Genomic DNA, 24,261 nt, shown 5'->3' on the forward strand with positions numbered 1-24,261 from the left:
TTTATGACAGATTTAGCTAAGAGAGACTCGATGTATACTATGTACTACTCATTATTGTATAAAAGTCCGATATGTCCCATAACGCAGACACCCCTAAAAGTATGTGTACAAATTTTGGCATTGGCAAGTGTTGAAGATCAAGGTAACTTTTGTAGTTTTCTTAAGGTTTGCACGCCTTTGAACCGACCGTATAATACAATCGAAAATGCATATTGGACGTCTATGTGAGTATGAGCAGTATATCTGTCATTCTTTTAAGAATTACAGAAATTAACATCATTATAACCAGGGCTGCGGAGTCGGGTCATAATTCAAGCGACTCCGACTCCGACTCCGGCTTTCTGAGTTAAGCTGACTCCGACTCTGACTCCGGCTCCGGCTTTCTACAAATTGGTGACTCCGGCTCCGACTCCGACTCCGGCCTACCAAATCTAGTCGACTCCGACTCCGACTCCGACTCCAGCTTTCCACAACTTGTTGACTCCGGCTCCGACTCTGACTCCGACACCTAATCTGTATTTAAAATATTTTAAAAATATGAATTAATCACATCACTCACATTTCAGTTCACACTTGCGTGAACACTGTAAACCGGGGTGACATTTATGTTCGGGGTGTTTTGCAAAATGATAAATACGAATTATTTATACAAAAAGAGTGGTATGGAACCATACTAAGATTGGTAGAAAAGTGTTCGTTGTTCTATGTTACATGTTTTCAGCGTTATTGAAACAAAAATAAAAAATATCTTCAGATTTAAACGCATTTTCAGCACAACAATTTTCTAAGTAAATTTGAATTTTGTTGTTTGAAAAATGGGAACTTTTCATTTAACTACTTTATTTTTTTTAGTTTATAAGCTAGCTACACTTATTTTTAATTGTCCTTTTTTAATGAAATATTAACGATCGAATTGACATATAAAAACCTATTTGCATACTTTTAGGCTGGAATTTTAAAGAAACACAGTAAATATCAAAGATACCCTGGTTTTGAAATAAACAATTTTCAAAGTAACTATTTTTTGAAGCTCTTTTGAATTTATTTGAGAAGACGTACATGGACATTGTGTGATCTAGCTCAGTACACACTTTAAACATATAAATCATGAGAAAATTCTATATTTGAATAATAAATTAAAATTATATCAATTATATTACCCCGATTTTAGTTATTTAAAAAAATATATACTTGTTCAACAATATTATTTAGGGATCCACTACACGCAAACATTTTTTGCTACGATTTTTTTTTACGGAAATTCTCATAACTCTAAATAGAAAACTGTTAGAGTCCCACTTCTTGTATAAAGTCCTAAAGAAAAGTTAAGCAAAGAAATAGGACGAGCTTTCTGGTAAAAATATTTACGAGACTGAATAATCAAGTCTGTCATATAGAAATTGTCAAAAACTATCGAAAACCCACTTTTTTCAACATTTTATTTTTAAAACCGCTGTAACTTCACAAGGATTAGACTTAAGACAAAGGTCAATATAGAGACTTTTATGTAACATTGTCTGGAGAATGGAATCCCGCATTCGGCTTTTAAAAATTTTGACGAGCACTTTTCAAAAAAAAAATTTCAGTAAATGAGTTTTGTATTATTTTAGATGATTGCTCCATCCTGCATTTTCCGTGAGTCTTTTTTAACATCTTAGGCTGTTTTAACAAAAATTTTGAACAAAAAAAATCGTGGGCTTGCCCTCAAATTTGACTTTTAAATTTTTAAATAAAAAAATCTCATAAAAGTGGCGTGTTGTTTTCTGTGCGTGTATTTTTTTCGGAAGGCCCGTCAAATTTCCTACAAGTTTGTCTTTGACCACTTTTTGATACGATACAACGGCTTCGAGATACAGAAATATTTAAATTCCGAAATACAAATAAATATCGAACTGAAACTGGCTCCATATACACAAACATGGCTTACATAAGCGTCTACAAAGTTAAAAATGTTAATATGTTAATATGTTTTAATTTTTCGACTACACAGCCACAATTGTTTACTATTTTATGAGTTATGACACTAAAGTATAGTGTATACAAACATTGACAAGAGAGGATTAACAAATTATCATTCAGTGATCTTAGTAAAAAAAACCAATAGAAATGCTTCGATAACATATCTTCAACCAAAAAATAAATTAAATAAAAAATGTCAACGCAGTGCACGCGATTCAATAAATAAACTTAAAAAATTGGGAATTAACCTAAATTATAACAAATATTGAACAATAAATAAGTTCATAAATTATATTAAATATTTTGACAACTCCGACTCCAGCTCCGACTCCGGGTCTATCAGAAATTTACGACTCCGGCTCCGACTCCGACTCCAGCTCATACAATTTAGCCGACTCCGACTCCGACTCCAGCTGATCGAGTTTTGACGACTCCGACTCCGACTCCGACTCCAGGTCCCCAAAAAGACCCGACTCCACCGACTCCGGTTCCGACTCCGGCTCCGACTCTGACTCCGACTCCACAGCCCTGATTATAACAGTAAATTCTAAAATCATGATATAATTTAGTTATAGAAAAATATATCTCAAAATCTGCAACAGTGGATTTGCTGCAGAAAATGTTATATTTTAATACATTTTTTGCAGCAAGCCCATAGATCATTTTTGCCCGCGTGTAAACACGTCAGCGATCTGCAGTTCTCACCAACACATAGAATGCTGGCGCGTCCCCGAGCAACACTCTAGAGAGAACATTATGTTCGCGCTCTGTCCTTCACCATTCATCAAGCGTCCATGGCGCGGTGGTAGCGTGTCAGATCAGCAACCTAGAAGTTGATGGTTCAATCCTCATTCTGTTAAGTTTTTTTTTTTCTACAATACAATCAATCTGCCGTCGGTAATGTCGATAATTGTCGGTAACGGGCAAAAATGTCATACCCCTATATCGCAAAAAATGCATGAGGACAGTTTTCATGCAGATTCTGATATACTTTCATGCCGCCATGTATCACAATCATGCGACCGCCGGTTGGGTGTACTTTTATACACCCAGAACTGGGCATCGGCATACGAGAGGATAAAGAGCACAATTCGGTAGTAAAATGGTACTGTGTGCGGACGGAGAGGATAAATCCCGAAATTGCAGAGAGTACTTTACTCATGGGTTCATCTTCAAAAAAAGTTCATCTATCAAAAAAAAAGTACCGGTACCGAGACTCGAACCCAAGACCTTCGGCATATTGAACCGTGCCTTTGCCGAATGGGCCACCGTGGTTCGGTGACTAAGTGGCGGTCATTTGTCCATATAAGCCACTCAATAGGATGAACTGTTTCAATGAACGAATGAACACGCGAGAGGTCTTTACTCACGCAAAATAGTACTTTCCTCACGTTTCTTTTCGGGAAGACTATCCCCTCTTTCTTTAACTTTGGGTGTAATATTATGATTTTTCAGAACCATTGAAAAAATCTTTATAAATTGAATATAACTTTCTCTATCATTTTCTATCATTCTAACGTAACAGAAAAATATTGATTTTACAGTCGCACTTGAAAGCGAAATCCATTCGCCATGATTCATAAAATTCTAGAGTGACAGTCGGTGTGTGGCAACACCAAATCTAAATCAATAATGATTGCGTGACTAGAGATTGTCTGTCTTATTGAAAGGTTCTATTATTTCTGTTTTTTGCATGCAACGGAGGAATACAATGCTTACGTCAATATATTTTTTAAATGAATTATTCATTTGAATGTTACCTTGTCCAATGATTTCTTATGCTAAAATGTCTATGATTTTAGTAAATTTAATTTTTTTAAAGTCCGGTTTCACTTTTTGACATTAAATGTCTGATCAACTTTACCAAAATTTTGTTTCAGTATTTTTCACTTGCAACTTTAATTTTACATCTCAAGATATAAATTGAACTTAAAACTGTAATTTTGGATACTTCTTAAAAATCACGACTTTTATCATCGATTGAAAATTGAGGGATGAGTTGCATTTATAAAAACACATTTTTCGTCATTTTAATTCTTTGCCATATCTCAGCAATCAAAGGTCAGATCAACAATGTCCAAAAATGAAAGCTGAAGAAAATTTTCTCAGTAGTATATTATTTTCAATTTAGTATATATATTTTCTTAGTAGTATATCATTTTCAGAGATGGAAAGACAATTTTGCTTAAAATTCGAATTTGAAAATGACTTCAACTCAATAATGGTTCATTTTATAAAAAAAAATCACAATAGTAGTTTATGCAACAAGTTGCAAAAAGAGGATTTTTTCAGCACGAGTCGTACATTTATCCAACGAGGTTCACCGAGTTGGATAAATACGAAGAGTGCTGAAAAAATCAAGTTTTGCAACGAGTTCCATACAACATTTTTTGCAATTCCGAAAAACACCCATTGAGTGAAATTTTATGTCAAACTTTCATGTATTTTGTCAATAAATCGTTTGAATCAAAAAAAATGTTGAAAAGTGTTACTTTTCGAAACAAGTGCTGAAAAGTTCAACTTTTCAGCACCCATTTCAGTGCTGAAAAGTAGAACTTTTCAGCATTTATTTTGAAAAGTGTTGCTATTCGATTCTGTTATTTTTGATACAGAAAAGTAGGCTATTTCGTCGTTCAAGAATGACAGGAAAAGTAAGTAGTTTCACGACGGAATTGCAAAAAAGATTTTTTTGATTCCAAACTCAATTTTTCATTATAAAATGATTTTTGGAAGCTTTTTAAAGTAAATTTTCGATACTTTCCAAAAATCAATTTTCAAATTCATATTTTCGAGAAAAAAAGAGCAATTCTCTACGAAATCGTTTTTTATTTTATTTTGATTTTTGTATTATTTGATCCGGCTGAAAAATTTTTGGTGCCTTTGTTATGCCCAAAGAAGCCATTTTGCATCATTAGTTTGCAGCCATTTTGCATTCATTAGTTATATATAATTTTCTATGCAAATTTGGCAGCTGTCCATACAAAATGATATAATTTCCAGAACGGGCAAAAAATCTTTGACCGAGTTTTGAACTTTTACATCAATACTGTTTTTTTTTGAAAAATCGAAATATTGATCGCAAAATCGAATTTGTTATCAAAAAGTACTTTTGTGAAATTTTGATAAAGTGCACCGTTTTCAAGTTATAACCATTTTTAGGTAACTTATTAAAAAAAGAGTCACAGTTATAATTTTTTTTTAAATTAGTGCCCATGTTTGCCCACCTTCGATTTTTTTTTTTTGAGAAACTGAGAAAATTCTCTATATTTTGTTTTTTTTTTAAATTTTTTTATACGAACCTTAGTTACTGAGATATTGCCAAGCAAAGATTTAAAAACAGGAAAATTGATGTTTTCTAAGTCTCACCCAAACAACCCACCATTTTCTTATGTCGATATCTCAGCAACTTATGGTCCGATTTTCAATGTTAAAATATGAAACAATCGTGAAATTTTCTGATCTTTTCGAAAACAATATTTTTTTTTTAAATCAAGGCCAACATTTCAAAAGGGCGTAATATTGAATGTTGGCATTTGATGACTCCTAAAACATATCAGAAAAAATAGTGTTTTTTTTAAATCAAGTTTTAGTGACAAAAAGTGAAATTAAAAATCACCAAAATAATTTTTAACGTGTATATTTTTTTGTTTTTTGTTTTTTATTTTTTTGCAAAATTGCCTCTTTGGGCATACCAAAAAAGTTTCAGCCGGATACAAAAAAATCGAATGACCGAAATCTCAGAGAATTGCTTAAAACCAAACTTCCATCGAATTATATAGATCAAGAGTTGGTACTTTTTGTCCACTAAAATATATCGAAAAATAGAAAAATACAGAGGGGAAAAGTTTCACTAAACGCGTTTTTATTAAAAAAAATCATTTAAGAAATGGGTATTTTTTCTGTGTAGCTAATTTTCCTAATAGTCCTTCGTAACCTACAACTTTGTCAAAGACACCAAATCGATCAGAAAATCCCTTCTCAAGATACAGATTTACGAATATTTGCAAAGCACCTTTCTATAGACAGCTAAAAAAATAAAAAAAGGGATTTTTTGCGACATTCTAGAGAACTACTGTTTTGATGAATAGAACTAAAAAAATTCAAGTTAATAATAAAATATCAAAATCTTACAAATTATACAGGTATTTCTAACAATGAATAGGCAAATTAATAACGGGTTTTGGCAAAAAAATGGCAAAATTCTGGAAGTTCCGGAAGTCAGTTGCAGTTGAAAAATAGAATTTTTTGGGTGTTTTCATGGCAAACTAAGGAGATTCTTTAACTGTATAGCAGACCCCTTCAACACAAATTAATTATAATTCTAAAATTAAAAATAAATGATTCAAACTATCCTTGCCAACTTATCCCTTCAACTCCTTTCTGAACATAGTCTTAAAGAACGGTTGCGCTGTCGCAATATCTCACCGCAGTTTCGTCGGTATTTCGTTCTTTCGACCATGGTGCGCGATTGCAAAATCAAACATTGCCAATTGCTGTTGCTGCCGCTGATGATGATGATGATTGCAGTAAATTTGTTGCAGCTATTAATCTCTGCCTTGCCCTAGCAAAACGCTGCCGTTGTCGTCTGTACTGCGCGCAACTCTGGCACAGTCCGTTCCGCCTATTACGATTAATTTAGAGTGAGGAACCCTAGCCTGAGTGTATGTGCTCACCAGTGCTCAAATAGCAACAGAAAAAAAGGAGCGAACTTCGACATGACAGCGTACACGGACTTCATGGTCTAATAGCATAAATAAGTGGCACAATGCACAATTGCTTGTCTGCTCACCAAGCCCCCCGGTTTTGATTCGCCACGTCTAGTTTGTTCTGTTGCTGGACGCGTTCTAATTTGCCACAAAATGAAAGCTGTGTTTTGTGTCCCGCGTGTGCCATAAAGATTGAACTACATTATTAAGACCCGCCACCCCTCGTCGGCCGAACTAAATTAAAATCTTAATTTAGGCGCGATGAAATGATCGCCTTAAATCGGTTCCGTTAGATTCCGGCAGTAGCGAGGCACCAGCTGGACCTTGTTTTCGCACGGCGAAAAAAGTTCATTAACATGCTCGAAAGAAGAAAAAAAAGCCATGTCGAATTGACTTTTACGAGCACTAAAATATGACAATAACATAATAAAACCCATCGACGATGGACCGGGAGCGGGCCGTGCGCTCGCGAACTAACTCACTCACGAGCTGAGCTAATTTATGCATAATGAAACAGCTACTAACTCACAGTGCTACTAATCTTCGTCTAATGGCTCCCCGAATATGATCTTCGGTGTGCTGCTGCTCGTTCATTCATCTAAAGTTTTTTTTTCTCACCCTCTCCTTCCTCTCTACCTTTCACAGGCATCCATGGATCTGCCGGCGGACAAGGCGAAGCTGCTGAAAAACTACGACAACGAAAAGAAATGGGATATTATTTGCGATCAGGTGAGTTTTTTTTTTCTTTTTTTCGCAAACGTGACCATTGTCAGACATAGTGGTTGAAATTTAGGTCAGAACTGGTTAAATTTTCAAATTTTATATTAAACATCAATTTCTTAATTTACATTAAACTATGATTATGTTTATTATATTTTTTTATTTACATAATCTGTCTGCTTCTATCAACGATCTTTACGTTATTCCAAAAATATACAATTTGGTCTTAAAATATCAATTTTCAATTCTTGGGGAGATTTGGGGTTCCTTGCAACTATTTCCTTTTCATTAACCGCTTGGTAACGGAAGGTTCTTTAAAGGTATTTAAACCTAAACTAGGGAACATTTGGCCAAAAAACCTAGTGAGATTGAAAAGGTTTTAAAATATAATAAGAGAAATTATTTTCAAAAGTTAAGCTTGATTTTAAAATTTTAAAATTATTTTTATTAAAAAGTTCAGACAATTTCGCAAAAGTTTAAATTTTTAACACTGAAACCCAGATGGTTTGACAACGAGATATCGTCAGTTGAAAATTACAACGCTTAAAGAAATCCTGTGGCTGTATCTTTGAAACTAATTGCCCGATTTTCAAAGTTCCAATGTTTTTTTCTTACAATGTTAATCTAAAACAAAATTAAAATGTATATGTATAATGTAGATATAACTTGAAAACGGTACATTTTATTTTTAAAAAATTGTAGAGTACTTTTCGATTGCAAGTTCGGTTTTGCTTTAAAAAATGATTTTCAGTATTTTTTTTCCAAATTTTCGATATTTTCCGAAAAACTATATTTTTTTTAAATTCATATCTCCAAAACCAACTTTTGCAACATTACGCACTATAGCTCAAAAAATGGCTTTAGTCCCCTAAAGCAATAAAAAAATCGAAAATTTTCAAATTACGTATTTCATTGATTTGAACTCTCAACTAGAAGAATAACGTTTTCAAAAGAAAATTAGGTTTAAACTCCATTTACATAATTTTTTACAAATTGACAAAATTTTCGCAAAAATGTCCAATATGCACTTCAGGGTTTTGTTCAGTACTTGGTTTTACAAAATTGAAGGAAATCCAGTATTTTCGTAGCCTTATTTGTGGAAACAACTTGCCTTGCCTTTCTCAGCGTGCTCAGCATTTTTGCATATGGAACGCGAGCAGGCATTTTAGTTAATTAAAAGTTATCACGAAATTTAAAAGATATTTTTTTTCTTTTAAGGGAATCCAGAAATACAAGTCAGAAAGGGATAAAACATAGTTTGGAATTAGAAATTTCTTAATTATCTAAGGACACTTTATTTAAATCATATTTTTTCATTATTTGATTATTACTGAAAAGGACATTTCATTAAGACATAAGAACCAGATTTAAACATTTGGCGTATCCTGCTTACTTATATTTAATATTATTAAAAGGAAGACTGTTCATTGAATTTAATTATTAATTATTTACCATTTATTTATTTTATGTTTTTTATTTGTCCACTCTAATTTCTTTTGCAGTTTTTCACTATAATTTTTTTTTATAAATCAGCAAAGGGAAGTTGATGGCTAACTTTTATAAAAGCTACTTATTATTTCACTGAGACAGACGAAAACACTTTTTGAAAGCACAATACAAAGAGAGGGAAAAAAATTGATTAGAGGAGGCATATTTACAATATTTCCAATATTTTTCAATAATGAAAAAAAAAAGAAAAATAGTAACTGTCAAATGTTGAGTCTGTTGCGAATGTTCCAAGTATTGGTTCAACAGCCGATTTTTATTAGCTTCGTTTCAATTGCAGACTGAAAATATCAGTAAATTTTTTCCAAAAAATATTCTTAAGTTTCAATTCAACTCAATTTTCGAATTGGATTCACGACTTTTGTAAAATACAATGTGAATCGTAAAAATAAAAGACTTATTAAAATTTAACCAAATAGGCTCAGCCTTGTTTGCAACTGTTATTTGAAATTTGATGTTTTCGCTTATTTTTTTTTACTTTCTTGAAAAGAAACAAAAATGAGCAAACTTTGACTACTTGATCATAAAATGAGCAATATGGAGTATAACTCCGTATAAATTTGGGAGATTTCCGTCCATAAAAAAGTGCTATGCAATGCATAATATGATAAAATGATGCTTCTGGGTTATTGCAAATTCGATAGGTCCATTAAATTTCTCATTCATCCCAATTTGTTTACAGTCGAGTTATGAAAAATGGCAGAATTTTTGAAACTATTTCTGTTTTTTTTTTCGATGAAAAATACGTTTTTTTCGGAAATCTGAGTACGCCAAAAAATCGAGCGTCTAATTTTACATAAAAGTGCCTTTGACACCAAATTTTCATCTCATCTCCATTTCAGGCTGCAAAATACGCACGAGATATAAAAAAATCGAGCTCGGCTTCGTGATCAGGGAGAAAAGTTACCCCTTAGGACAAAGTTTCACGCAAATCGAAGAGGGATCGGGGCAACTGCTGTGGGAGTTGGCGGAGATTTTGAATATGCCATATAATGAGTATAAAACTCTCCTGAATTAATTGTTTCGATGAATAAATCATAAAAATCACGAAACAAATTTTGAAAATTCAGAGAATTGAGCAAATGTTCAAACAAAAATTCGTCCGCTGTGTGATTTCAAGGGAAGAAGATCCATCGTAAGGCCAAAATACGACCCGGCCAGCATACGTGCTAATCTCTTCGCACGGCGCGTTTCACGATAATTACACACCAACAGCACAGCAACAGCTTCAACCTTAATAACACTAATAATAATGGACAACAATGAACGATCGCCGAACTACGGCCGCTGCTGCTGTTCGAGGTCCACGTGAAACGTGAGTTGAATATTTCTGAAGCCCAAATATTCAAGCAACACCTTCGTCCGAGAGTGCGATGTGCGGATTTACGAAAGATTTCGCCGTAAATCGGCTTACCCGGTGCCGGTTTGACTACTTGGGCCACTAAGCCCCTTCTGGCTTACTGGCCAGGTGATAAAGTGCTGGAAACTGTCAATTAGCGGAAATTTGGCGCATGAAATTGACTTCTGTTGTTGGGTTGAGCTGAGCGCGAGCGCTTGCTGGCTGAAAGGTGAAGAATTGAGAGTCGTTTGGCTGGGTGTTGGTATTCAGAGGATTGCATAAATTCTTCTGACAGTCGTGAGTTTAGGTTAACTTTCGAATTCAACACAGAAGTAATGATAGAGATTAAGTTTGGTTGCCTCTATATAGTTTAACATTTATTAACTGCGCTTGAAGTGTGGATAGTTGATGGTTGTGAAAAATTGAGGGACTTGGTCTTAGATGGAATAGAAGACTAAAATTATCGTTTTTGTTTCAAATGTCACATCTCACAAAAAAGAATTCAAACTAATAAAGGTTTTTTTTATTCAATTATCAGTCACACATTTGATAACTTGCTCGTGTTTAGCTAAACATCCATCCTTTTTAAATTTTATAAATTTTATAAATTTTATGGCAGTGCGTGGCCGAATGGTTACGCTGTCCGCTTTGTAAGCGGATGATTCTGGGTTCGATTCCCAACTGCTCCAACTTCCATCGGATGAGGAAGTAAAATGTCGGTCCCGGCCTTGGTTGTTAGGCCGTTAAGTCATTCCAGGTGTAGGAGTCGTCTCCATGCCATAAGTACAAACAACACACCAAACCAAGCCTACTCCGGTGGAATCGCTGGCGGCGGTTGGACTCGCAATCCAAAGGTCGTCAGTTCAAACACTGGGGTGGAAGGTTCCTTGGAGTAGAAAGAGGTTTGGGTGCTCTCCCCATTCAAGCCTACGGACTCCTAGGTTCGAGCAGAAACTTGCAATAGAGACCACAAAAGACCCGGGGGTCGTTAATGTGGATGGTTTGATTGAATCTTTATCAAAAAGGAAAAGAAGGAAATCTGGCAACCCTGTCTCATATTGTCTTATATCAGTACTTATGTGAAATTTATGTTACTTATCCAGGCCGAATGCCATGAATATGATCAAACTAACATCTTGAAGTGTCCTACTGTACATTACTTCCGAAAACGAATGATTGCATATCATCAGATAAATATGTTTTTTAATCTAATCTAATCTTATATGTTTTTTTGATAAATAATATGTGATATTGCCATGGACCAAACGTTTATAAAGATCTGGCAAGCCTGTTATCAAATATTTGTGTTGTTTCTCATAATAAATCGCGATTTATTTAAAATAACATATATATATATATTTTAAATCGTCCTCCTGTAAATTAATTGTTTCCGTGTCGTGGTCCATTAACGCCCATCTATTAATTAACAACAAGTGTTAGCTATTTGCTGCCAGTTTACACTTATAGCCTAATAACTCTACTGCATTCCCCCGCCAGAAATTCCTCGTTGCATATTTATGGACCTATCAAAACAATGACACCAGTCCGCGGTCTCTGTCACTGTTCCAAAGTGGCTAATTAAACGAAAAAAGCCAGTAATTACCGGTAACGGATCTGCCCGGGTTGCTGACACACACACTACTTTAAAGAAAAACGTTAATAAGAGTCTTTTCACCTCCTCCCCCTTTCCACCCAGGGTCATTCCGAACTGGTGCTGTTGTCTTGGGTTTTGGGGGGCGTACGAAGGGGCCACACGAAAAAAAAACTTGGTATCTGCCTGCCAACACCTTCTTTTTCTTCCACCCGGTGTTCTCCCTGATTGAGTGACGACCTGCTACTAACTTTTGTAGGGGAATGGTTGCTGTTATTGACTTATTATTATTTGGCAAGCTTCTAAATACCAGTTCAAGTTGTTACAAAAATTTATATTTAGGGAAAAATAGGTCCCCTTCCCCTGTATCAAAACCTGGTGGTGATGAAGGTGCACTCCAGTGAGCACCAGCATTCGGTTGTTTTGTTTTTTAATTACACAGTACTGCTGCTAACTGCATGGCGCCACTGGTTTTGCTGTTTTTGTATAAACATGACATGAACCGCCCCTCTAGACTTTGCACCCCCAGCAGCTGCAGATTAGACGAGAAGCTGTCACTAAAAGTAAACCATGCAGTTAGTTTATTTAGTTTAGGCTTAGAGGCCTTCAGTGCTACTGGTGCTGGAGAATTAACGGTGTTATTTTGTGGTTGAGTGACATGTGGGCGATTCCGAGGGAATGTCCCTATTTTCGATCTACGGTTGTACCTATTTTGGGCCCTTGTACAAAAGTTTCAAATGATAAGTATTTTTGTGCAGTGATTAAAACACATCATTTCTTATGTTGTAGATCGAAAATATTCACAATAGACTCAATATAGGGGCATCCCCAACTCAAAATGTAGTTGAAGGTCACATTACATCGAACCATCAACACCTAATACCAAGAATACACTAAATTTCGTCAAGTTCACCTTCGCAGCCGCATAATCATTTGCTGGGACCACCTCACCTGAGTCGTTCCACAGTCCCGGTTACCGGCCGGCCGGCACCCCAGGACCGGTCGAAACATTCATCAGAAATTCTCGACACGCAATCCGCGAAGTTAGCCACGGCTACACCTAGAGCGCGAGAATTCATCATCCGTCGCCGGTTTTGCTGTTCTGTCCCACAAATCATGGTGGTATTTACCTGTATAGAGGTACACACTTACTCTATGGCTTTGGCTATTTATATATTTTCTCCATCTTTATGAAGATAACATTTCAACGGCTGACGTGACATTGACATTTTTTTTGCCTTGGCAGCCCTCCCCTCGGGGCATCACAATATGAGTATATGTGCCCTTGCTACACGTTTCGGTCTTTAAAAATAGTGGCTCGTGGCCAAAGTTAACCCTTTTGTGACCAGTTGATATTTTTCATTTTACTGGTGTGGCTTTCGTAGAAATTGTTCTAGTTGTTTAAGTCTACAATAAGAGTAATTCTCAAAATTTTCGTAATCTTTTTCCCATTTTTTATTTATTTTGTATTTTAGAATTTAGACTCTGTCGATGCATGTAAAAAGAATTCATTTTGCATCACTAGTTTTTTTTTCCACGCTGTGCTCCATACAGTATTGCGGGCTGTTCATACAAAATTGTCATGTGAACAATCATAATAAATAATCTGTTTAAATTTTGTGGATAAGTGTTTTAGCCCATTATTTTAAAAGTGTATAAAATAAGTATTACTAGCCCTCCCAGTCAAATCAATCCGAATTCTGAAACGGAATCTAATTAGAATCGTACACAAATTCCGCTTCAAACGCAACAACCGGTTCGAACACGGACTATTTTAACAATCAGATTTTTGCAGAATTGGTTCCGTAAGTTTGACAATTTTTGAATAAGGAGACAACAACTTCCTTGGTTGCTGTGCACCCTTAACACTGGAACGCCCAACGCATGTCCAACTTACACGGACGCCCAAGCCTCCCAAAAAAGTTGGAACGGTAACTTCAACTCGCTGGTTCTCGGGCAGAACTCACCCAATCAAGACGATTCTTTTTTCCAGTGATTTGTTAGGATGTCTAGATGATCCTAGAACTTTGCAGAACTCAATTTGATCAAATCTGTAATTTTTGCGACCAAAAACATCGTTCCAACTTTTTCAAAAAGACTGCCTCCGCGGAATTTTTGGCGAATTTTTTTTTACACGCGAAAAAAAAAGTTGGAACGATGTTTTTGATCGCAAAAATTACAGATTTGATCAAATTGAGTTCTGCAAAGTTCTAGGATCATCTAGACATCCTAACAAATCACTGGAAAAAAGAATCGTCTTGATTGGGTGAGTTATGCCCGAGAACCAGCGAGTTGATGTTACCGTTCCAACTTTTTTGGAGCCTTGGGCGTTGGAATGTTAAGATGTATCTCAGCAACCAGCAATCCGATCAACAACGTCAAAATTGAAAATTTTAGAAAAAGTTTCTCAACTTAACGAAAATATGTTTTGCAGAGGTAATTTTCCATCATTTAGTATTTTCAAATTGCAAATTATTGAACACTTTTCAAAAAATTTCATAATTAAATGCTTATAAATTTAGAAAGGTGAAATTTTATTTGACAACATTTACATTTTTTTCAAAAATTTCTTTTTTTTTTTGTTCCATTCTGAACTCTGGCGCAAAATATGCCCTTTTCAGTCCCCTAAACATATAATTTTTTTTTTCGCAAATTAAAAAAATACGTATTTTTGGTTCAACTTTGAGTGATAAAAAGTCAAATAGACAAATCGGGTATTTTTTCCGTGTACATATTTTTCCTGAAAATTCCTAATCACAACCTACAGCTTTGCCGAAGACATCAAATCGGTCGGAAAATCAGAATTGCTCATAATATTACTCATAGTATTTTTCACCCTTCTTATTTTTGCTTGTTATTTTGTTTTTTATCCTGACTTTTCATGTCACAAAATAAATTTTAGGGGGCATGGAAACGGCGCAACTAATAACAAAATATAACTTACTTTGTGATTAAAACATTTTACATCCAAACGCGAAGTATTTTTTTTTTACACTTTGTAATTTTTTTTTAAAGCTGACAACTCTGCCAAAAAAATTTGGGCTTTTTGTATTATAAATCAAAAGGTGCTATTTTTCGTCATATCGACATTTTTAAAAATGAAAAATTGAATTAAAACTTTCTCGAAGAAACAAAACTGATCAAAAAATCAATCAGTTCCAAAGATTTAAAAAAAAATATCAGCTCGGAGATTTTATGAAAATTTGTATTAAAAACTCATGACGCAAAATTGCTGTTTTAACCCTTTCATGATTTTGGACACTCGTTTTCGACAGCTCTGAGAGTGTAGACGTGTTTGTTGTGTCGTGCGCGCTAAAGGCATCGTTGCGTGCCTCGAGTTGTTTGACGGATGGAGGTGGAAGAGACCTCCGAGACGGATGATTTCCAACTCATCCCCGGAAATCGGAAGCGGAAGAAGTCCCCTGAGATCACCGGAGCTGTCGTCGAAGAAGGAAAAGTGGAGCAGAATGTGCTCAACAACAACAAGTTCAGCCCGCTAGCGGTAAACAACAACAACAACAATGCCAGCCCAGCAGGAGGAGGAGACGCCCCGGTGGTTCCGCCACCCGGCCAGTCGGCAGGTAAACAAAAGCAACCACCTTTGGTGGTAAAGAGCTCTACGGCCTTTTACAGGCTTGTGAAGATAACGTCGCTGTGTCAATACGATTTCGAGCCAATTTTCAAGATTACCCGGTTTGGCACCAAGGTAACCAGCTTCTCTGTCGAAGACTTCGACAAGTTGCAAGTGCTCTTCAAGAAGCACAAAGTAGAATTCTACACCCACGAACGACGGAGCGAACGAAATCATCGGGTAGTTCTTCGTGGTTTACCTGATGAACTAAAACCGGATGAGGTCAAGTACCTGCTGAAGAGGGATCTAAAGCTGGACGCGCTGGAGGTGCATGTCATCAAGCGGAAGGAAAAGTCCACCGTGGACGAAACTCCGTACATCGTGGTCTTCCCCAAGGGGTACACCAATCTAAAGAAGCTCTCTCCACTGAAGGTTGTGGCAAGCACTATTATCCGGTGGGAGGCCTACCGGAATAAGCGGCCGAACGTGACCCAGTGCAGGAACTGCTTGCATCTGGGCCATGGAACCAGGAACTGTCACCTAAAGGCCAGGTGCAACAGCTGTGGGGGTCCCCACACGACGGACGACTGCCAAGTGCAAGAAGCCGAGCCGAAGAGGTGTGCCAACTGCAACGGAACGCACGAAGCCATGGACCGAAGCTGCCCCAAGCGTGCGGATTTCATCCGGATGCGGTAGCAGTCATCGAATTCGAAACCGCCGGTACGGAAGGCGGAAAAGCAGAGTCCAGCAGTTCCGGCGTTCACGCCGGCGGAGTTCCCTCCGCTGCCGGGCGCAGTCCCGGACGTAAAACCAAAGGATCGCCCTCGACCCGCAGGAAGCAGTCACCAAAGTATCGGCGCCGGCGCCGGTACCACCCCCACGGCGGAAGAAAAGGAGGTGCTCTACAGTTCGACTGAGCTGTGGCACATTTTCAACGAGTACAGCGCCAGGTTTCAGACCTGCAAGACCCGCGTGGATCAACTAAGACTCGTTAGCTACATGCTCGGCAAGTATGGAGGAAAATGAGCATCTTTTTGTAATGTATTATAATGTATTTTGAACTGTCCCTCGGTCCTAACCTGGTCCAAGCACCTAAAAGGACCTAATAAAAATAAGTTAAGAAAAAAAAAACCCTTTCATGATGGGAAAATGATTCTTTTGACCATATGGAAATTATAGGCTAGTTTAGAACATTTTCATATTTGGGTCATATATGACCCATCAGGCCCGGAAGGGTTATATCATCCACACAGTTAAAAAAAATCTTTTATGTCAGAAAAAATGTGTAATTTAACTTTATTTCTGGTTTAATGTCACTTTTGCAGTCTGAATTGAGGTAAAATTACATCATAAAAGAGGTAATATTCATCCTTACAAAATTACACCTTCCAAATTTACAAAAAAAAAAATACTGTGCATAAAGTACACAGTAAAAAATCATGGTAATATTACATCTGGGAATGAGTACAACTTTTATTTCAGAAGAAAATTTGTTATTTTGAATCTAAAAATGTGTAAAGTTACCACTGTTTCGGTGTGATGCCACTTTTTCAGTCTAAATTGACGTAATATTACATCATAAAAGATGTAATTTTACACCTTCCATATTAAAAAAAATACTATGTATGTCACGCTATAATCAGACAAAATTTTAAAAAAATCGTATTACTAAAGTTGCTCAAAGTGATTTCCCGAACACATGAAAAATAAACATAATCCAAATAAGTTGAGGCAGTAGAGGGTTAATCCTAAATGAGTTTCTAAACAAATGGTTGAAACTGCTTGCTCAGTCTAATTGGAACCGAAGTACAATTGCTAGAGTGTCAGCAAATTGCCCACAACGGATTCATTAAAAAAAGAGCACATTTAAGCAACCTGGAGGAGTTCCATTTAAAGCAAGTGTTGTCACCCGAGGAGGGAAGAAAGCTGCACTAAACGGGTAAATGTTTACGATTGCCTGAATGGTGCGGAGATAAATTATACGGACTGAACGTGTTTGCAATTACTTTGCAGTTTGGTTCAAGTTTTATGTTTGTGAAGTGCATGTTGTTGTTGTTGTTTTGAGGCAAAACAGCAGAATAAAAAAAATACTTTCAGGTGTTAAAATAAGTCTCAAACTTCTGGAGATCTCTTTTTTTGTCGCATAAAATCAATCAGCCTTGTGTCGCCGCGTCGAGATGGCAAAGTCCCGATAAGTTAAAAAAATAACAAAAACGCTGTCAAGGCTTGGCAGACAAATGCACAAAAGAAATAAAAACCGCGATCTAACCATCAGTAGCAGACATTTGCAGACAGCTACTGAACTGCCGTTCACCACAACAAAAGTCTTTATAAATCCAATGCCATTATTGAGTGCGTTTTGCGTCTTGCAAAATAAGAAAAAAAAGACTCACTTAGGCAAAAGTGTAGTAAAGCAGCGAATAAAAAAAATCTACTCGAAGCAAATTGGCGCGTGCGTTGGCGTCTCAGTGCCGACCTAATAGAACGCCACCATGCACTGCAGTACAACTCCCCACGTGAAGACCGGCGACGACGACCACCCAACCCCATGCTCGTACAGGCGCAAATTGCATAATTCACAGCGTCTTTCAGCAATAGCGGAGTTTGTAAGCGTTGGAAAAAACGGCGTTTTTATTCCCCTCAAACGAGGGAGTCTATGCACCGCAATCAATAACAACAGTTAAGGGGTGTCCTAAATGACCCAATACATTATTGAAGTTCTTTGTTTAAAAAGCTAGGCTATTTTGGTGAAAATCGTGAAAGATTATGTGAGCAATTCTCTACGGTTTTTTAAATGGCTAAGAAGAACACTATTTCATAAAATAAAAAATATCCCTATTTTTAACCATAAATTTTCACAAAATAGCTTGAAAACGGGAGGCCAGTTCCTGGACAACTACTGTTCAACTTAAATCAGTTCCTCGACAGATTGCTTGCTACAGACCTTTTTAGCGACTGAAAAACACAGAACTTCTTGCGTTTTCCTTAAAGATGTTTAAGAAAAAATTGAGTCCTGGTTTCAATATGGCGCTGCCTTCCCGTTTCATCTTGAACAGTATTCATTTTATTTTTCATGAGGAAAATCGTGCTTGAATAAAAATATTTTTGAATAAATCTGTGATATTTTTAATCATTCTCTTGAAGAATAAAATTTAAAAAATCAATGAATTTACAAAAAAAACTGTGATTGGTGACTCTTAAAATAAAATTAAAAAAAAATCACTAGATTGGTCTATTTGATTAGAAATGCAATCATAATTGTTTATGTTTCCTAAGAGGTAGTTTATCGATCATGCAATTTGATCAGTTAAGATTTTTAAGGGAGGCAACAACTTAAATAAACTTTACATTGCCTTAATTAACCCTCTAACGCCCATGGTTACTCCAGAGCGCCAAAAATGTTTGTCTTCAAAACTAAATTTCTCTGCAACCATGCATTTTTTCAACCTGATTCAAACTTCGTTAGTTTATATAGATTGTTGGGTTATAACCATTAAAATTTCATCCAATTTGGTCGATCCAATTACGAGTTATGGTGAAAACCATAAAAAATCTCGATTTTGATCTGGGCGGGAAGGGGTTAACCTACTGATATCACGGAATCAATAATTTTAAATTTAAATGCCTAAAAATCAAAAAATAATTTTCCGTACTTCCTCGTAATAATATTTTCAAAACAGATTCTAAAATTTGTAAGTGTCTTAAATAATTGATTTAAATCCTTGAAAATTATTTTTTTTTGAAAACATTGTTTTAAGAAACACACTGAAAATTTTTCAAAATATTGAATCGAACCATAGCTAAAAAAAATTGAATTCGCTTGATAAATAAAAAAAACATTTTCCTCCAAATTTATTCACAAATAGGCTTCCCAAGTACCGTTTAGGCTTTATCAAAGCTGTCACAACCGCTATAAAACCTATCAGCCAAAACCAACATTAAAACCAATAAGTCGTAACAGCCTCCCCAGAACCCCGATAAACCTCTGTTAAAACCCAAAAGGACCTCCGCAAAAGGTTGTCACGGCCTATTTATAAAACCTTCATAGGAGTTCAAGGCTTTACAACTGAATCCTAACAACATCCTCAAAGCCTTGATAAAACCTTTGTTAAAACCTAGTCAGGAGTTAAGGAAAAATTAAATTTCATACGTCTTCAAACGTCTTATGCCAAATAGGTTTTATTTTGGCAAAAAAATAAGTCTTTGTCTTGCCACATGATAAAATGGAGATGGTGGCACAAATTCAGCTGCGGTTGAAATTTTATTGACAAATGTAAGGGAGATAGAGCCAAAAAAAACCAACTCACTTCATAAAAAAAAACATTATTTGTAATCATAGTTTTCAATGTTAAAAAAAATTATTGCAATTCTATTTAAAAAAATGTTCAAGTTATTTATAAACATCTATCGCTATTTTAATTATATCAGAAATTCAGCATATATGAGTATTTTCGTCAAATTTAAATCAAATTTCTCAGTTCTCTATTTTTCAACCAAGATGGCGGTCAGTCACATTCAATCAGAACACGCGCTTAGCGCCATATTTATGCACTGCTAATTGGCCGCGTTAAAAGCTTTTTCAGGAGCTTGTGGTTTTAATTAAGCTTTTTGCATGCCTAATGGCACTTGACAGCTAAAACACCCTTGGTTTTAAAGAAGCATGCGATAAAACCGTTTGGCATGACATTGCCATTGGGTTTTCAAGACTCTCTTAAAACTTTCATAAAACCTCATTGATAGCCATTTAGCTTTTATTGTCACAAGGTTTTATATCCGAGGCATAAAACCCTGTTAGAACCTATTAATTAGCTCTAGCTTATTGGTTGCAGTGAATGCCCAAATAAAACTATTAAGCAATCAAGATGCTACCATAAAACCATAATAAAACTAGGTGGTGGCTAGTTGGTTCAAAAATGTTACTTGGGTTAATTGATTTGTAGGAAACTTTCTCAGCTTTTCGAAAATATGTTATTGGAGATCTATTCCTTCAAGAATTAGGAAAATTTTGAATGCGAATATGTAGTGTTAAAAGTCCTTAACAAATTTATTTTTTTTTCTACAAACATATTTTTCATTCAAGTTGATCAGATTTTTGCACTTAAAAAACACTATTTTAATTTTAAAAAAAGTTATGCGTATATTATTTGGTACAACAACAGTCTTCAGTTCTTTTGCAGAAGCGGAAGCTTTCGTTGAAACGAGAACGCCTCTGAATTGTCCTTTCTTTGTTGGTGCAGATCGGAGGGTTCGTTACGTTTACAATTTTTCCATATCGTATATTGTAAAGGGTACCTATACAAATTGTGTGGACTTATCTAAATAATCACAAACCACCACCCCTCCTTTTCAAGTGTTTGTGGAATACATATTTCATAGCATCGCAGCTCGGAAGGCACCGTAGCGGGTACAAACTAAACTGATTTTTTTTTCAAGTCTTCATTATATCATTGCAGATCGGTAGGTATCCGAAACGAAGATTCTTTAGTTCTATTTATGCAACCCCTTTTTGTATGAATATCATAAAATCGAGACACCTTTGACAAAAAAACAACTTTTATAAAGTAACGACAGCTTTTTATGCTTCCAACGTCGTCGATGCCCGACTAGTGACGACGCCGCCGCGCCGTTGAATTGCAGAATTGAGGTTGCATCGGTCGCGGTCTCTTCAGACATCAACGACGCCGGCGACTCTCGCTCTTTATGCTGCTGCTCTCTCTCGCGCCCGCCGTCCCATTATCCAATCATTGGCAATCACTGGAAATTGACTCATTTGCAGTTTGTTCCTCCCCCTCTCACCACACCTCTTAACGGGTTGCGCGTGGAGGATGTGTGGGTGGCTGGTTGGTGTAGGTGAGTGGGTTTCCAGCACAGTTTTTGAGCCCCTGCCCGTTGACTCAGTGTGCAGTTTGTGCTAGATTTTTTTTGTTTGAATGGAACACTTTGGGCTTTGTGTGATATATGCGCAAAAGATCACTTAACCACTTTAAGTGAATGAATCTGGGGGTTTAAGTGGTGATTCAGAAGCAATTCTTCAAATATGACTTTCAATTTTTACAGTTCTAGAGGGAATAAGACATGCATGACAGTACACTCAAACCCCGGTGGTTTGACACCAACTGTTGTCAAACGAACGGGGTCACTTTTTAGTTTGACACCCCTTTTACACGGAGTTCACACACACTACCAAACGTTTGTTTTGATAGTGTGCGTGAGCGTCGTGTAAAAAGTGACAGTACGTCACTTTTTAGTTTGACTTTGACCAACCAACGGGGTACAAACTAAAAAAGTGTCAAACGAAAAAGTGACCAACCACCGGGGGTTGAGTGTAAAATATTTGTGAAATTCTCTAAAATGTTTAAAATTAAATTAAGAAGGAAATTCATAGAATATAAACTTATTTAAATCAATTGAGAAACAGAAAGAAATGATATAACAGTATGTAGATAAATATTGATAAATGAGCGTAACTCCAAAACTAGTGATTTCAAAATCACTCAACCATGCCAAATTTATCCGGTCTGTCTGACTGCAAGTCTGCAGCCGAAAGATTGTTGGGGCACAAAGCTCGTGGTCACTGTCTGCTGGAGAACTGCGGCGATATCTTCAATTGGGATGTCTCGGTTGATTCATGTTCCATTGAGCGACCATCGCGGTTGACTCAGTGCCAAAAAGTGATGTGAATTCCATCATCACACACACAAAACACAACCACGCATCAGATTCATTCAGCATTCTTCGGAACTCTGCCTTCTTTTAATGGCTTGAAGGAGAACGGAAGAAATAAGTTCTTTTTTTTTTTTTTGTTGCATAAAAGTTGTTGCTCTTGTTACGCGAGGATCCAGACGCCGTAACTTCCTTTTATGGGAATAAAGTTTTTATTTTTAGAACCGCCGTCTGATTTATCGCAAAATGACTCGTTTTTTGCGCGTTAAGTGGTTTTGGACTTGGACAAAATTAAAGTGTACCACACGTTACGTTACGTACGGGATCGAGCGCAAGATCCATCAGGACAGACGGACGAACGAGCAGACCCAAAGTGACAGAGAACAGTAAGATGAGATGTCGAGCGACGTTCTGAGATGTCATCGTGGTTGTGCTTTGTTGACGCAAGTCGATTTTGTGCCTAATCTTTTGGCAGATCCTCAAAATTCGGTTTCAAATAGTAGTTTTTAAATGAAAATCATAAAAGTCCGTGCAATATTGCCACATATCATACATTTTTTTTTTACTAGAACGTGTTTCTTTCTGATGAATCACTCAGTTCGTTCATGTTGCCACTTAGCATACATTTGATTCTCGAAATGGCAAAAACCTAACTGCGACAACAAAGCACAACCCCGACGATGTGCAATACTGCACTGCATACGCTTCCCTGGAAAAGTATCTCGTTCTCGTGTAATGGAAACATGTGCTTAATTTGGATTAAAAACGTCACGGTTCAAGTGCAGATAAATGAAACGCCTTGTTGAAATGTCGAACGGGGAGATTTTTTTTTTGTTTTGCCATACAGTTATCCCTCATATTCGGAACAGTTTACAGATCAGCCATTGTTCTACAAATCATGGAAAATCGATAATTGAACATATTGATTTGCTTTTACCTTCATGTGAAAGCTTTTCTTGCAATCTTTCGATTGATGTATACACAGAAAAAAATAATGTAAATTTGGAAGGTGTAATTTTGGAAGGTTGAATATTACCTCTTTTATGATGTAATTTTACCTCAATTTAGACTGAAAAAGTCACATTACACCAGAAAAGTGGTTAAATTACACATTTTCAGAGGTAAATTTACACATTGTTTCTGACATAAAAGATGTACCCCTTCCCAGATGTAATATTACCATGATCTTTTTTTTCTGTGTAGACCGGCCATATATTTTTACGTTTTATACACAGAAAAAAAAATGATGGTAATATTCATCAGGAAATGGTGACAGATTTTGTGGCAAAAAAAATGATTAATTTTACCCCCGAAAATGATGAATTTTCATCAGTTTTTGATGAATATTAATCAGGTTCACATTTTTACACATTTTTTATGTAATATTACTCAAAAATAGAGTTAATATTCAACCTACCAAATTTTCAACATTCCAAAATTCAACTTTTTTTTCTGTGTATCAAGTTTTCAAAGAAAAACATTGACCCTTGAAATCCACAAATTCGAAACACTTTTTTCTTACGATGTAAACAAACTTTTTTTTCTCTCCAGGAGTACTTATTTTTTTTTTTTTTAGTACTTATTTTTTACAAAATAATGACTTCACACTCTAAAACCAATAAAACTCATGCTTAGTAATGTTTTATGAATGGTCTGATAACTTTTTTTGTGAAAATATCAGTTAAATTCGGGTGTTCCACTATTGTGGGAGACACAATAACATCCCACAATTTTGGAACAGGCAATTTGGAGGCAGTGTTTTGCTGCTCTGGATAAAATAGTCATGAAAGGCAGGTTTTTGTTTGAAAAGTACTACTTTGACTAGTGAAATAGCAAGAGAATGTCCAAATAAAGGTTCTCAAAATAGTAAGGTCGACAGAAAAGTTGCATTTTGCATCCTATTGACAAATTACCACTAAAGTGTACCGAATTTGTGGGTGTTCCGAATATGTGGGATGACTGTATTAGGTCGTAATATTTCCGGTTGGTGGCATGCACCAGCAATTGGATAAGATATCTTTGAGAGCCTTTGGGAGCGACGATATTGTTAATGTTAGTATTTCATGAAGTTTGTTAAATTTGGAGTACGTAAATAATTACTGACTTTTCAATTAAAAATAATAAAAATAAAGGTGAAGCTAAACAAATGAAAAATAATCACCACAAATTTCAAGGTCTAAGTCACCCGTGCTGTCAACTATTGAAA

The 24,261-nt window shown here is 36.1% G+C and overlaps 1 protein-coding gene across 1 annotated transcript in view; it reads left to right on the forward strand.

The window, feature by feature from the left end:
* LOC120427336 (formin-like protein) overlaps positions 1-24,261 on the forward strand; it is an 87,728-nt gene that overhangs the window by 34,179 nt on the left and 29,288 nt on the right. The window contains exon 2 of the mRNA XM_039592187.2: positions 7,311-7,394. Within this exon, the coding sequence (XP_039448121.1) occupies positions 7,311-7,394 (84 nt within the window). The remainder of the gene's footprint in view (positions 1-7,310; positions 7,395-24,261) is intronic.

Source organism: Culex pipiens, chromosome 2, assembly GCF_016801865.2.
Source record: "Culex pipiens pallens isolate TS chromosome 2, TS_CPP_V2, whole genome shotgun sequence".
Lineage (NCBI taxonomy): Eukaryota > Metazoa > Arthropoda > Insecta > Diptera > Culicidae > Culex > Culex pipiens.